The sequence below is a fragment of the Neoarius graeffei genome, chromosome 10 (genome assembly GCF_027579695.1).
Source record: "Neoarius graeffei isolate fNeoGra1 chromosome 10, fNeoGra1.pri, whole genome shotgun sequence".
In the NCBI taxonomy this organism is placed as follows: Eukaryota; Metazoa; Chordata; class Actinopteri; order Siluriformes; family Ariidae; genus Neoarius; species Neoarius graeffei.
In genome coordinates, this window is record NC_083578.1 from 6,021,355 (window position 1) to 6,038,066 (window position 16,712).

Here is a 16,712-nt window from a genome sequence, read left to right on the forward strand (position 1 = left end):
GGCGATATGTCGAGCGAGGCACAAACAGGCTATCGTAGACTCGGCAGGATCAAAGACGAAAAACAGGGAATCACGGATCAGGAAACCAAACAAGGAAATTAGGCTCAGTAATGTATCAGTTTAAAGTAGGCACGCTGATTGCACCTTAATCCTGTGCAGGTGCAAGTCGTTTATAGCGTGTGCGAGAGTCCGCTTGTCGCGTGCGATGTCCAGAGCGCCCGAGAGTCTATCTGATGCACGCGCCAAGGCACGCAGGTGTGACACTCTTGCACGAAATTAGTACAAAAATTAATGTAGCTATAAATATCTTATGCCAAATTATTATCCTATGTGACAAAAAATAAAGAAAAAATCAGAGTCCTTGTCTCCAATTTATGAGTCCGAATGCAGTTAATGCCTGTCTGAGTCATCCGTGCTCAAATCCAAGTCAAGTAACAAGTCCTTAAAATCAGGACATGAGTCGGACTCCGGTCTGAGTCCTGGACTCGAGTACTACAAGGCTGATCTAAACCAACAGGAGAGCTACTGTGGCACAGAAAAGCACAGACGATATTAATGATGGTTACAGGAGGAATGTGTAACAAAACACAGCACATCACACCCTTTTGTGTATGGGGCTGCATAGCTGGAGACTGGTCAGAGTGCCCATGCTAAACCTTTTGCACCATCAAAAGCACCAACAATGGGCATGCAAATATCAACCTTGGGACAATGGAAGAAGATCACCTAGTCAGATCATCATGTTATTATATCTTAACATCATGCTAAAATGATGGACAGCTCATTTAAAACCAATGGGACTGAGTTCAGCTTTTCAGCTGTCTAAAGCGCATCATTTTACAGCATCATCATTTTCATGCTCCACTAGGATTTAATCAGAGTTTCCTGCCCTGTTCCATCTTCTTCAAACCAACATTATATTATTACGCCTCTTATTCAACAAAACATCACTATAATATATTTAAAGAATAAGTGTTTCTTTATTCTTTAGACTTTCATGGCAGGCTGTTCAACATATTTTTTCCGAGAAACTGATGATGCAATAATATCCCTGCCCTGTGATTGGCTCACATTTGGAAATGGTTTCAGTGAACTTCTCCAAGATGCGTGTTGAGTAACTGTGGGGCTTTTTTTTTTTTTTAGCATAAAGTCTGCTGTCTCTCTCAGAAAAAAAGAGTACTTAACTGTACGGTTCTTTATTGCTGGAGGGGTACGTTTTGTACCTTTATTATGTATCTTTCAAATGGAAATGTAGAAATAGCATACTTTAATGGAAGGTACATAATTAGACTGGAATTATCTTTAAAGCTGTAAAAGCCAACATTTGCACCTTTCAGTGCATATAAATAATGTTGAATTGGATTTAATGTGTACAATTGCTGGACATTTTAAATATTAATTTAAAAAAAAAACCTACATACACCAACAAATAGCCACAGTGTCATTGTACACATTTAAATGACAAGTCTAATATTTCAATAGTTTGAATAGGATTATGTTAAGGGGTACAATAAATATTGTACTATGTGATTCCTCTCTCCTTAATATTTATGGAGAAAATAGCAAACCAATCAGCCATCTGTCAACTTAATGCAACCTTTACATGAGCTAAATGAGTCAGAGGTTCAGTTCCTCCATGTTTTGTGATTCCCTCTTTTTTCATCTGACCTCATGCATACATATGAACACATACAGCACAAACACAGTGACGTCTAGTGGAGATACTGAGGCATCAGTGTTCATTTCAAATACATAATAGTACAGTACAGAGTTCATACAGTTTGAAAAACAGCCTTTCAGTCCAATTCAAGGTTACAGATATGTTCTTTATTTATCTTTTAGAGAGGCCGTGAACATAAGAGAAAGGAACAGAGCTGACAAAGTGTGACCTTTGAAAGTGTTGGTGGATTTGATTGAGGGAAAAGTCCTGAAATATTCAGACTGTGTATTATTTTGTTTTACTGGTTGAGTTGTTGTGAGCATTCTGTAAAGTGCCTGTTGGAGAAATAAAGCAAGACCCAAAGCTAAGTCAAAATCTGCTGATCTCCTGAGTCCTCCTTCCCATCCACCTGCACACATACCAGGTTCGACAGTCTTTATATACAGGAAATTATTGCATAAAATATCTCTTCCTTATCTGACAAAGTTCGTAAATAAAGAGCTACATATCACTGAACCAAGCACTCCCAATCTTTTTGTAGTCAGGAACAACTTTAACTGTAGAATAAACTTCACAGATCCCCACCAAACATATCATTATTGGAATGTGAACAATATTATTTTGGATATTTATTTTTTTCAGTATCATAAACCCTGGTTGTGCAGTGGTTAGCACTGTTGCCTCACAGCAAGAAGGTTCTGGGTTCGACCTTGTGGCCAGCTGGGGTCTTTCTGTGTGGCGTTTCCTCCAGGTTTTCTGATTTCCTCCCACAATCCAAAGACATGCAGATTAGATCAACTGGCTCCTCTAAATTTCCCATTGGTGTGAATGTGAGTGTGATGGCTGTTCATCTCTGTGTTAGTCCTGCAATAGGCTGGTGAGCTGCCCAGGGTGAACTCTGACTCTCACCTGAAATCATCTGGGATTGGCTTCAGGAACCCCCTCAACCCTGATAGATAAACAATATACATAATGGATGGATAGTTTAATTATTATTGATTATGCATCACAGACCCCCAGGGTGTCCTCAGATAACATTTTGAGAAGCATTGCATTAAATCAGTAAAGGCCCTCAGCATTTTATTAAAATTATTTGATGGTATAATATACACTCAGACTATCAGACCTCTGGTTTGAACCTAAGCTTGGTTTATTGTTTATGTGGAATTTTGCATGTTCTCCCTGAGTTCCAGAGATTCTCCCAGGATTTCTTTTATCTTTTTTTCATGTTATTGCAATGGGGTAAATCACAACCCACAATTATCCATGTTATTATATTTTATGTTGTGGTGATGATGATGATGATGATGATGATGATGATGATGATGATGATTAGCCTGTTTGACTGGTCACTTGAACCGAAATGTGTTCAAATAAAACCTCAATCACTATTGAGGATGAAAAGGAAACAGAGAAGACAATTTTACCAGAAGCAGCTTTAACAGAAATGTACAAATCAATGTGAGTGAGCTAGCCAGTTAGCCGACATGCTATAATGAGTGAAGCTTCTTCAGGAGCGATTTCCACTACAGGAGCAAAACTGAACAGAACATTTGTTCACATTGTGTCTGAAATGTGAGTTACTACGACACTATACAGTTACTTTGTAAGATACAATATTAATTTCTTCTTTACAGTCTTGTTGTAAAAAGGAAATTTGGCGGTTGGGATTAGCTACAGCACTCGGCCTGCAGTTTTGTGTCTACAGCTGAATCACAGCCATGTGGATATTTAGTATCACCACGCTCCTGTGAGTTCGTTATTGCTTCATTATCGCCCGCTTGAATGGATCTCAAACGAGTGGCCACTATTTTCCTGGCATTATAAATAAAAAAACAAACTGATTCAAAACTATGTCCATGTTAGATGTTTTTATAGACTCAAACTAAAGCAACAAATTTCATTAAATTCAGAAAAGTATGATTTCAGGAGCCATAAAAACAAAGTCAGTTTTTTTCTCCTAAAAATCTTGATTCTGCAGCTTTCGGTCTTCTTTCTTCTTCGCTCATCTCCTCCTCAGGACAATCATCAGAAAGAGACACGGCCAGATGAGGTGTCATGAACAAACAAATGAATCTTACTGTTCTTGATTATTTATTTTTTCAGACTTATTAGATCATAGATTTGATTATTCACTCCTCAGTATCATGATAACTTTCATATTTCTTGATAAAAATCATGTTAAATTATCTGACTGAGCCCGAGTCAGAAGTCAGTGATAAGTGTACGATCTGTCTGAAAACCATTGAAGCTTAACACTATACCTCAGTACAATTAAAATAAAATCCATCCACTGTTCAGTAAATATCTGCTAGCTCATGAGCTGTTAATTAGCAGCAAAAGCTAGCTACATAAATGGAGGTTACCTTCGCAACAGACCAATTTCCATATTATATCTGTTGGAGTGACAACTGGTTCTGCCACGTTTGCCAAAATTTCCAGAACTCCAGTCTGGCACACTGAATTATGGGATTGTCTTCTGACTGGGACAGTCCTTTTCTCAGGAGCGCACAGATGCTGCCCCAAGAACGCTGCCTACACAGGATGCCGTCTTCCGACTGGAACGCACCAGTCCTTCAGTGCACTTGGAATTAAACATTTAATTGTGGTTTTCTACTGGACTACTGGTTGAGATGTGTCTCTGCAAAAAGTGAAACATAGTTCAGTTCAGGAACCCTTGTGGGTTTTTTTAGAAATACTAAAGTAAAAGATGTGGGAATTTGACTACGCAGGCCGCCACACATATAATGTGCACTACAGAGTGTATACAGTGTTTACACAATGCTATTTAAGACCGTCTGTAGTGAACTGTACAGAACACCACAGCAGATTTATTCACAAGAAAAGAGACGCCAGTACGTGTTTACTGACAAAACTACTTACGGTACAGATATCACTTCTAGCACAGACACTTTGTTTATTTTGTTTTTATTGTTATAAAATGTGTACGATGCCAAACATAAAATAGAACAGGATACACAACTTTTCATTTCTTTCTTTCTTTTTTTTTTAATTCCAAACCCCTTTTTCTATGTCAAGAACAAAAGCTCAAAATTTCAAGAGCTGTAAAAATTAATGTCATTGTTGTTTGTTTAAACTTTGAAACCTAAACTTTTATTTTGCATTATTATTTCAGACCCCCCCCCCCCTTTTTTTTACTCTTTCAGGCACGAAAGCTCAAAAATTCAGTTATTATTATGATGATTATTATTGTTTTTTGTTGTTTGCTTGTTTGTTTGACCTTTGAAACCTAAAGACTATTCAGGATTTTAATATTGCTCTGATTTCTCGCTTTCTCTCCTGCTTGCTTTTCATTTCTTCCTTTTTGTGCTCCCAGTGTTTTAATTCTTTGTGTTTGTAATGATCAGCGCACCTCAGTATGGAAAGAGTAAAGGATCAGGAATTGTGAAACTCACTTGAGTGTCTGCCTGAACCCAGCTGACTGTGAGGAGAGAACTGATCTGATTGGATGATTTATTTATCACTGACTCTGCACTCGGCTGTATTTCTGTCTCTATTCAGTGTGTGGAAGTCAGTGACAAGTGAATTCATCTGAGCTGCTGGTTTACTGACAAACTTCAGGATGAAATTATTTCTCATCTTTTTCACACTAATGTGTGTGAGGGACACTGAATCACAGTGTAAGTGAGATATTTATTTATGTGTAAATTTGCTGTAATATTTTCCCCAGTGGTAATTAGAAGAGTGTATATAAAGTGTTAATGGTGGTGTTTTGGTTATTAAGCTGTAGAGCTTGATTTAAATGAGACAGATCGTTTCAGATCATCACAAAAATGATGTGATTTTGTCAGTGATAATGATGTTTTTATCTCACTGTAGTAACAGGCTGCTGCAGTTTGAACGTGTGTGTGTGTGTGTGTGTGTGTGTGTGTTTCTCCAGTTAAACATTATGAAATGGAACTTCTGGAATGTTCCGAGAAGAATAATGAGTTTACGCATGAGGATGATGGAGATGAGCTGTTTTATGCAGATTTTGAGAAGAAAAAAGTAGTGATGATGCTGCCTCCCTTCGCTGATTCGTATTATTTCCCCCAACAGTACGAGTATGCCGAGGGTAGCATGCCCATCTGCCAACAAAACTTACAGGTGTCGAAAAAAGCCTTTAAAGACTGGCCGGTGCCACAGGGTGAGAAACTCAGTGTTTATAGGAGCACAAATTTACCTTGATGATATTGAGTCTAAAATGATTTTCCAGCATGAAGATGTGAGATTTGTTGTAGATTTGACTGTAAATCACTGACCATTACACTGTCAGTAAACTACAGGAACAATCACAGTCTCCAGCCTGTAAAGCTCTCATTTACTGTACAATACTCTAATCTCACAGCCGACACTACAGCACTGCTGTCTCACACTATTTTCATTTCATAAAGGCTTTTTATTCGACTAAAACATCCCAGAATGCACCACATCATCACAGCAGCTGTTTGCTTCGCCCCGAACACAAACTATTTATCAGTTAAATTTATAGAAATGAAGAAATTTCTCTCTGAACAGAGTAACTGTTTAAGTGTGGGGTTTGTAAATCTAAATAAATCTTTGCTTTTATTTCTTTCCCCAACACACACACACACACACACACACACACACACACACACACACACACACACACACACCAATTATGGATTACGGAGCTAAAGGTAGATTTTATAATTGACTTGCTAGAAAATGTGAAGATGATCTGAGGCAGTAGGATGGCACATTACTCAGTCGTGAACACAAGCAGAGGGTTTATTTGTAAATAGTCATGTTCCATGTTCTTTCTCTGGCATCTGTTTATCATCTATAAATGCTGAATGAAGTGTAATGTTATGTTTAATAAACCTGTAATTAAGCTGCTGTCCTTAGAATTGACGTTTAAAATCACAGCTTAGATTCCAGATTCCTGTTGGTTATTATTATATGGACACGAGTGTTTTACTGGGAAATACACCACTCATATTTTTCATAGGAGCTACATCCGGGACCTGAGTAACACAGTCTCCAATATCTTCACTCATGAGGAAATTAATGGATCATTTTGATAAATTTGGGGACTTTTTGTTTGTGAATGTGTCAATATAATAAAAAATCACACATTGGCTTGAAGATATGAAGTTTATCTTCTCATGTTGAAAAACTCGCATTTTTCATATGAAATACATCGTGGATCTGAGTGACACAATTCCTGATATTTCACTCTGATGATGTCACTCCCAGTGTTTTCCCGCTGACTAGACGTGTGTTGTCAAAATGGTAAACCATTTCAAAATTAAAATACTTTCGATTAACTTGTGGGTTTTTTTTGGATATGTTCATATAATATAAATAATATTACACATTGGCTTGAAGATATGAAGTTTATTTTCTTATGTTGAAAAATATTTCACTCGTTCGCTTCGCTCCCTCATGATGTATCCATTCACCACTCAAAGATAAACTTCATATCTTCACACCACCGTGTAACATCCTCTATATATCGACAGCCAGAAGAAATAATGATTGCATCACAGTCTCAGAGTCATAACAATGGTGCACATGTGCTTTATATTTTTCTCCAGATGCCCCACAAAGCTCCATCTATCTCAAAGAAAACATTCAGCTGGGTTCAGAGAACATGCTCATCTGCCACTTCACACGATTTTTCCCTCCACCTGTTACTGTACGCTGGACCAAAAACAGTGTGGATGTGACGGAACAATCTACCCTCAGCCGCTATTACCTGAATGAGGACAACACCTTCAACCAGTTCTCCCACCTGCCCTTCACTCCACAGGAAGGAGACGTTTACACCTGCACGGTGGAGCACGAGGCCCTGGAGACGCCCGACACCAAGACATGGGGTGAGACGGAGAGTTTAACTACTGATTCAGTCTTTCCTTAGAGTAGAAATAACTGTGTGTGTGTGTGTGTGTGTGTGTGTGTGTGTGTGTGTGTGTGTGTGTGTGTGTGTGTAGAGGTGGATGTTGAGCTTCCCAGTGTGGGTCCCTCTGTGTTCTGTGGAGTGGGTCTGGCTGTCGGACTGCTCGGAGTCGCTACTGGAACTTTCTTCCTCGTCAAAGGAAACGGATGCAACTGACACTTCAGGTAACAACTCTAATAAAACATTATATTTATAATATTTAATACACTGTTTCTCCCTGATACACCTGTTTCTGTGTTTTCAGACAGAAGTAAAGTGTTAGGAGAAGGTTTAGATTCTGACCATGAATTCTCATTTTGGTTTTTCACCGAGGAAACTGTTCATCCACTAGAGTTTAATTCATCTGTGAAACCATGTAAGGTTTTATTAAATATGAAGTTTTTTCTTGTTCCATTGTACACCTGTAGGGTTGAATTTCTTATCTGTGTGCAGAAATCTGTGAATATGTCTTTCTTTTCCAATTTTTGTAATGTAATTAATGTTAGAAGAGAAAATGCAAATAAAAAGGAACGAGCGCCTGCAAATAATTAAAGAAATAAACTTTATTTCCATGAATGTGAATGATGATGTGATTTCTGTTTCTACACGGATGTCACTCGTTCCACCAGTAAAACATAACCTCTGTATGAGTCTAACTTGGAAATATATTGTCACAATCATTACAGAAAAATCACACACACATCACATGTAACATATTTCAGATGTGATCATGAGAATAATGTGCGATCACATGTGAAAAGCATATAAAGGTGCATTCGACCTTGTTATGCCCTGAAATTGTATTTGTTAAAAAGTGAAAAGAATGTATGATTTGTGAAAAACCCAGGAGATCAGCAGTTTCAGAAATGCTCAAACCAAAATACAAAAACTCTGAAATACAAAAACTCAAATGTGTGTGAACACACACACACACACACACACACACACACACACACACGTTTGTATGGGAACACCCATCTACCTGCTGTTTTCTGCAGTTCTCTAATCAGCTGATCCCTTGACAGCAGCACAATGAATCAAATCCCGCAGATACAAATCAAGAGCTTCAGTTACTGTTCACAATGTTCAAACATCAGAATGGGAAAAATTGTGATCTCACAGTGCGACTTTCTTTCACTGTGGTATGGGTGTTGGTTTGAGCCAGATGAGTGTGAGGTTTGAGTATTTCAGAAACTGCTGATCTCCTCCTGGGGTTTTCACACACAGCAGTCTGTAGAGTTTACACAGAATGGTGTGAAAAACAAAAAAAACATCGAGTGAGCGACAGTTCTGTGGGTGGAAACAAACACCTTGTTGTTAAGAGAGGTCAGAGGAAATGGACAGATTTGAGGTGGCTCGAGCTTTTTTGCCAGGAAGGATATTGTAACTTATATAATCACTCTTTACAACCGTGGTGAGCAGAAAGAAAAACACATTGGGTTCCACTCCTGCAGCCAAGAACAGGGATCGTTCCTATTAAAGTGGCTGGTGAGGATATATATATATATATACACACATGAGAAAATCACATCTAAAAATTAAAACCCCTTCCCTGGATGTCAAAAAATCAATGTGAAAATAAATGAATCATAAAAACCCACACACTACATGATTCACAGGTTTATACATAAGTGTTGAAAAACTAAAAATGTTCATGTGATTCTTCACGCATGAAGTGACTATAGATGGACTCATGACTTTATATTTCTGTGACTGAAATGGTGATTGTTTCCATTCTGAATTTTTGTAAATGTCCTAAAACTAATCAGGTAAATACATTCAGCTGTGTCACAAACTGACCAATCATCAATCTTGCACCTACATTTTTTCTCTTATAGAGCAAATCACCTTCCGCATAACAAGCCCTGGAAGAAGAGAGCACAGGGTCACACAGGTGATCAAGTTCAACCAACTTGCTCTTTGCAGTGCCCTCAACATAAACTTTTGTTTTATTTACATATGGTATATATTACATTACATTCATGGCATTTAGCAGATGCACTTATCCAGAGCAATATACAACATACCCAGAGCAGCCTGGGGGGCAGTTGGGGGTTAGGTGCCTTGCTCAAGGGCACTTCAGCTACTCCTGCTGGTCCAGGGAATCAAACCGACAACTCAAAGCTGCTTCTCTAACCATTAGGCCATGACTTCCAATATATTTATTTTTATTCTTGTCCAAGGTTTTTGAGAGCATCCTGATACATTTAGATAATGACTTATCAAAAAAAAAAAGTTTAAAGTGTTAATGTAAATTTAACATTAAACTTTTGACAGTGTAAAGGTACAAACAGCTGAAACCAGTCCAGTTATTTTACTGTAAATTTGATGACAGGGCCAGCTGTATTGGAGGCTACATGTACAGAGGACTCAATATGCTCACATGGTTTATTTTCAAATGTGTAGCAAAGGTGTTTGTTCGCATACACATTTAGAGAATGAGACAATATATTTATATGGGATTTCTTATGAATACGCAATGAAAGTTTACTGCTACCAGTGCAGTAACCATGGTGGGCAACATGAGAAATAGATGTGTTTAGAAGACATTATACATGACATCGATTAATGCAGTCCTTTTGAAATTAAAGGGATATAACATTTTTTAGTCAATCTCTGATCAATCTCCAACACTGGCTCATGTAACCCCAGTAGCTGGGTATTTTTAACTCATGTACATAAAAAAAAAAATCTTCAAAGGCAGGGATCCTTTAAATCAGGACTTTTCAAAGTGTGGGGCGCGCCTCCCCTGGGGGGCGCAACGTGAGGAAAAATAAACCAGAATAAGTTACTATTGCGGACATTTAGCGAACTTCAGCTAGCCTTTACCAGAGACAATGGATCGATTTTTAGTACCTAAAGCTACAGTGAGTGAGGAGACAGAGTCTGGGCCAACCAAAAAAAACAGAGCCTCCAGGATGTTGCGATTTGCAACTTCAACGCAAATTCAACCAATCCCCATGAATTCAGGGCGGTGTTGCAATTATATCCAATCACCGCAACTTTCCCGCGAATTTGACCAATCGTTGGCGTCGTCTTGAGGTGACGTCGACAAACTATGTTTCACCTTACTTTTGTGTATACGTTCAAGAGAAGCAGCATGCACGCAGTGTTGCCAGATTGGGCGGTTTCAAGTGCATTTTGGCGGGTTTTGAACATATTTTGGGCTGGAAAACATCAGCAGTATCTGGCAAGATTGCATGATGTGTGAGTCAGTGTTTATATAGGCTTAAATTCTGTTACTGAAAGTGTGTGATGTTTACAGTGAAGGACTGTGCGCACTTTACATTATTTTTTTTTTTTTTTACTTAATACAAGAAGTTAATGGATGCCAGCATTTTTGCCAAAATGGTATTTTATTTTCCATTGTTTAGGCAGCTTCAGCATCATACTGTGAGATTCTGTTCAAATTGTTTTTTTTTTTTCTTCTATGAAGCCTGAGCCATTTATTTTATTAGTTTATAATTATTGTTTAATTTAGTCTTCAGGAGAGACTGCCTGCACACAGTACTAGTATTAATAGTTTTTTTTTTCTTACATGGAAGCTGAGGCATTTATATTATATTTTAAGGTAACTTCATGTTGTGCTGTGAGGTTCTCTGCACTTTAACTTTTGAACCAACAGGTGCATTTGGATAAGTAAAGCCTATTTTTCTGCATTTTTGTAGTCCTGGTAATCTTTTATATTGGTAAAGATGTTTATAGGACCATTTCTCAGTGTCTTTGTTATTTAACATATCACTCAATTTTAATCGCAAAAAGAGAAAATCGCAACAATTTCTCGCAACTTTCACTTCCGCCCGCAATGTAATCGCAACAAAAACCTAAAAAACACCGCAACTTTCATCGCAATTTTTTGGAAACCCCCTGCAACATCAGACATTTTAGCCCGCAACAATCACGAAAAAGGCCCTCGGAATCCTGGGGGGACTGAAAAAAGAAGGAAGTATGACCACGATTATTTAAAGTTTGGATTTTCATGGACTGGATCTGAAGATGCTCCACTGCCACAGTGTGTTGTCTGCCAAGAGGTGCTCGCTAACGATGCTATGAGATGTTTAAAATGTGTAAAACAAGATGTTTTAAAAAGCACAGATGTTTAAAATGTGAAAAAGAAAAAAAGAAAAATGTGTACAACCACCATTTTTTAAAAATACAAATGGAACATTAAGTATAGCAACAACAAAAATTGTAGGGGGGGGGGGGGGGGGGGGGCACTGTTGTTTATTTGCTCTCCGAGGGGGAGCTGACTCTCCCACACTTTTTAAATGAAGGTTTTTGGGCTCTTGGTATGGACATGCATTTTTCTGTTTGTTATTCATTTGGCCGCCATCTTGCCACTCACATCACGGAGTGGAACGGTCATTCAGACAACTGGAAGCTACACAAAACTGGACAAGTTATTTATGTAGTTGGTGAGAAAAAAATACAAGAAAAATGGCTGTATGTACAGCAGTGGGCTTTACAAATCATCAAGTCAAAGGTTGTGGACAGACATTTCACCTGTGAGTATTGAGTGTGTGATCATTTTTATACGTGTGTGTGCACAGTGGCGTTTGTGTGGACCCCCTATAACAGGGGTTTTCAAAGTGTGGGAGAGTCAGCCCCCCCTCAGAGAGCAAATAAACAACAGCGCCCCCCCTTACAATTTTTGTTGTTGCTATACTTAATGTTCCATTCGTATTTAAAAAAAAAGGTTGCTGTACACATTTTTATTTTTTTCTTTTACACATTTTAAACATCTGTGCTTTTTGAAAACATCTTTTTTTTTTACACATTTTAAACATCTGTGCTTGTTTTTTTTTTAAACATCTTGTTTTACACATTTTAAACATCTCATAGCATTGTTAGCTAGCACCTCTTGGCAGACAACACACTGTGGCAGTGGAGCATCTTCAGATCCAGTCCATGAAAATCCAAACTTTAAATAATCGTGGTCATACATCCTTCTTTTTTTGCTTGGCCCAGACTCTGTCTCCTCACTCACTGTAGCTTTAGGTACTAAAAATCGATCCATTTTGTCTCTGGCAAAGGCTAGCTGAAGTTTGCTAAACGTCCACAATAGTAACTTCTCATCTCATCTCATTATCTGTAGCCGCTTTATCCTGTTCCACAGGGTCGCAGGCAAGCTGGAGCCTATCCCAGCTGACTACGGGCGAAAGGCGGGGTACACCCTGGGCAAGTCGCCAGGTCATCACAGGGCTGACACATAGACACAGACAACCATTCACACTCACATTCACACCTACGGTCAATTTAGAGTCACCAGTCACAGCAAGAAGGTCTGGGTTCGAGCCCCGTGGCCGGCGAGGGCCTTTCTGTGTGGAGTTTGCATGTTCTCCCCGTGTCCGCGTGGGTTTCCTCCGGGTGCTCCGGTTTCCCCCACAGTCCAAAGACAGGTTAGGTTAACTGGTGACTCTAAATTGACCATAGGTGTGAATGTGAGTGTGAATGGTTGTCTGTGTCTATGTGTCAGCCCTGTGATGACCTGGCGACTTGTCCAGGGTGTACCCCGCCTTTCGCCCGTAGTCAGCTGGGATAGGCTCCAGCTTGCCTGCGACCCTGTAGAACAGGATAAAGCGGCTACAGATAATGAGATGAAATGAGATGAGCCTAAGTGAAAGAAGGACTGTAGCGATGTGAGTGGTAAGATGGCGGCCAGATGACTTCACTCTCTCCAGCGGGGAATAGGGTCTGAGAGGCAAGACAGCAGGGAACAGCAATGGCGGCTTTTTGTTTGACTTTAATGGTCCTTGTCATATTTACAAGTTTGTACAGTCTTTCTTCACTTGGTAAGAAAAGGATTTGCTCTGAAGGTGATAGAAGCTTCATAGATCACAGAGGGATACGATTGATGAGTGATTGTGACCGTGATGATGTGATATCGTGGCTGAAGAAATCGCTGCTAGGGACGCTGATCTTTGGTGGCAACATTGACTTCCGCCATGACAGAAGAAAATGTAAACAAACCATATCGACGCGAAGTGTCGATTTTTGCTGGTACTGTTTTGTTTTATTGCTGCTGTTGTCTGGTGATGTTGAAATTCATCCAGGCCCAGCAAATGCTGTGTACCCATGCGGGATATGTGAAAGGAATGTACGTGACAATCAAGCGGCAATCTGCTGCGACTCTTGTGATACCTGGACACATAGAAAGTGTATCGATATGCCACTCTCTGTCTACCACCGGCTTGGGGAAACGGACCAGGAATGGCTTTGTGACAGGTGTGTGCTCCCTCCGTTCTCCCATTCATTCTTTGATGACAGCTCTAATTTTATATCAGATGGGAAATGCAGATCACCACTTGATGATCCGGATTCATCACTTGGTGTCAATCTAACTTACCAGCATCTACGATCTAAGGGAGTTATCTTTGTTCATCTTAATGTACGGAGTCTGCTTCCAAAGATTGAGGAAATACGCGTACTCGCTGGCAATACCAAGGCCCAATCCCAATTCTAATTTCTACCCCTCCCCCTCCCCCTTCCCCTCCCCCTTCCCCTTCCCCTTGGCCCTTCCCCTTGAAACTGAGCTACAAGGTATAGGGCTTGAAATTCAACCCTTACGTATTGGGATAGCCCTTCAACGATCGCATACGTCATCGCGTACCTCCGTCAGCGTTTACGTTAGCAAAACGCGACCAAATGCGTCATTGGCTGCGACCAGCCGCTACAGTCAGAGCCAGAGATCTCTGCTGGCAGGGTGTGATTTGTTAACTAACACCACTGAATGGGATATCTTTGGCGCTTCGTGCACCACATCCGACAGAATGAGGTGTCAGAACACTCATGTAAACAATAAAAGCGAGAATAACAGAACAAAACGTACGCAGTCAAGCAACCGAAAACAATACTCACTCCCAAAGCTTTTTAGCAGCAGCTTGGATTTCAGAAATCGCTGCTCATTCTCAGCTCGAAAGCGAATCAAGCGGCGTGTTTCCTCTGGATAACAACTTAAAACACGTAAATAATGGAGAAAATACATTTATGACAATCTTTCGCCGCGGGAACCGCCATCTTTCTGAAATCCGCATGAAATCTCGCTGAAATCCGCATGGCATTGTGGGAAATCACTCAAACCCCTTCGTTCGGAGTCAGCTCCAGGAAAATCTCCGTTTGGAGGGGTACAGAAGCCCTACCCCTTCCCCTACCCCTCCGCGTTAACTGGGATTGGGATACCCCTACCCCTTCACGTGAACGCGCAAAATGGAGGGGAAGGGCCAAGGGGTTGGTCCAAGGGGTGAAATGGGATTCAGCCCAAGATCGCTGTGTTAGGCATCACCGAAACATGGATCGACTCTTCAGTGAGTGACTCAGAGGTAGAAGTGCCAGGTTATGTTATCGTTCGACAGGATCACAACCACGAAGGAGGTGGTGTATGCCTTTATATTCGCAATGACTTTGCTTTTAATCCTAGAAAGGACATCGGTTGTGGTCTTGAATCTGTATGGGTTGATTTGTTCCTACCAAAATGTAAACCAGTCTTACTGGGTGTGTGTTATCGTCTTCCCAAGCAATTAGATTTTTACAGTGTTCTGGAACAACAATGTTTTGAATGTTCTAACTTTAACGACTCTGAGTGTGTCATAATGGGTGATTTTAACACAGATTACAAAGTGTTCAATACCAGTGGCTCACAATTACATGAGTCACTCAGTCATTTTATTCGGATGTTATATTTGACCCAACTGATCTCCAAGCCTACAAGGATAACTAGTACCACGGCGACAGTTCTTGACCTTGTGTTTGTGTCCGATCTTAGCAAATATAGTAGATATGGTGTTTTAGATTTTTGTGTCAGTGATCATTTATTGACCTACTGTATACGTAAATCAGTAAAACTGCCTGTTAATGAACATCGTGGTATAAAAACTAGATCACTCAAAAGATACAGTAAGGAGAGTTTTATAACCAAACTCCAAGAGGTTGACTGGCAAAATGTGTTGTCATGTGAATGTGTACATGAATCCTGGCACCGATTCAAAACTAATTTCTTGAGTGTTGTTGATAGCCTTGCTCCTTTGAAATACATTTGAATCAAATATAGAAGTGAGCCATGGATGACTGGAGAAATTCTGGATTTAGTAAATGAGAGAGATTATACTTTTCGCAAATTCAAGAAATGTAAATCTCAAGAAAGACAAGAAGTGTACAAAGAATATATAAAACTTCGAAACCTGGTAGCTTACAGAAAAAAAGAGGCCAAATCTGAGTATATAGGTAATAAAGTATCAGAACTTAATAATCAACCAAAAAAGCTATGGAATGTACTCAAAAGTCTAGGAACATCATCGAAAACATCAAAGAATACATGTAATGTTGGTTTAGATATTGATGGTGACATATGCTTTGACAAATCAAAGGTGTCAAATTGTTTTAATAATTTCTTTACTACTGTCGCCTCAAAACTGGTAGATTGTTTGCCAGAATGTAGTGGAAAATATGGTAAACCACATGTAAATTCTTATTATAATTCACTAGGTGTGCCTGAAAATGGTTTCTCTCTCCAATGTGTCACTGAAGAAACGGTCCTCAATCTGTTGTCAAAACTTGAAGTCGGTAAGGCAACTGGTCTTGACCAGTTGTCTCCTAGGTTTCTCAAAGATGGTGCTACGGTCATTGTTGTCCCCCTGACTCATATTCTAAATTTGTCTTTATCAACAGGAGATATACCAGCAGACCTTAAATCTGCCAGGGTTACTCCTCTTTATAAGAAAGGTAACAAGCTCGAAGCTAGTAACTACAGACCTGTTTCAATCCTGAGCACAGTATCTAAATTACTAGAGAGGGTTGTCTACGATCAGCTAGACGCGTACCTCCGAGCTAATAAGCTCCTTTATCAATTTCAATCTGGCTTCAGATCTACCTATTCCACTAATACTTGTCTTGTTCACCTGACTGACTATATTAAACAAGAGCAAGACAAAGGCCATTACATAGGCATGGTCCTTCTTGATCTTCAGAAGGCATTTGACATGGTAGATCACAGAATAATGATAGATAAGTTAGAAGCCATTGGATTACAGCGTCCAGCCCTTAACTGGTTCCAGTTGTATCTTCATGATCGCAAACAGATGGTGGAAGTGGGTGGAACACTGTCTTCGTTTGCAGACATTACTTGTGGTGTTCCCCAAGGGTCCATACTAGGCC

At 39.6% G+C, this 16,712-nt stretch overlaps 2 protein-coding genes across 4 annotated transcripts in view; both read left to right on the top strand.

Annotated features, from left to right (window-relative positions):
• LOC132892779 (H-2 class II histocompatibility antigen, A-R alpha chain-like) overlaps positions 1–16,712 on the top strand; it is a 159,927-nt gene that overhangs the window by 25,023 nt on the left and 118,192 nt on the right. For 2 of the 3 annotated variants that reach the window (XM_060931155.1, XM_060931157.1), the window contains exon 6: positions 7,852–8,138. The exons of the other annotated variant lie outside the window; for it this stretch is intronic. The gene's annotated coding sequence lies outside the window, so the exon portion shown is untranslated. Of the gene's footprint in view, positions 1–7,851; positions 8,139–16,712 lie in introns of those variants that run through there. 3 annotated transcript variants of the gene reach the window in all.
• On the top strand, positions 5,027–8,138 carry LOC132892786 (H-2 class II histocompatibility antigen, A-R alpha chain-like). The gene is made up of 5 exons (XM_060931168.1): positions 5,027–5,301; positions 5,562–5,807; positions 7,222–7,503; positions 7,618–7,747; positions 7,828–8,138. Exons 1-4 carry the CDS (start codon positions 5,244–5,246, stop codon positions 7,737–7,739), a joined length of 708 nt encoding a protein of 235 aa, XP_060787151.1. The 5' UTR covers positions 5,027–5,243; the 3' UTR covers positions 7,740–7,747; positions 7,828–8,138.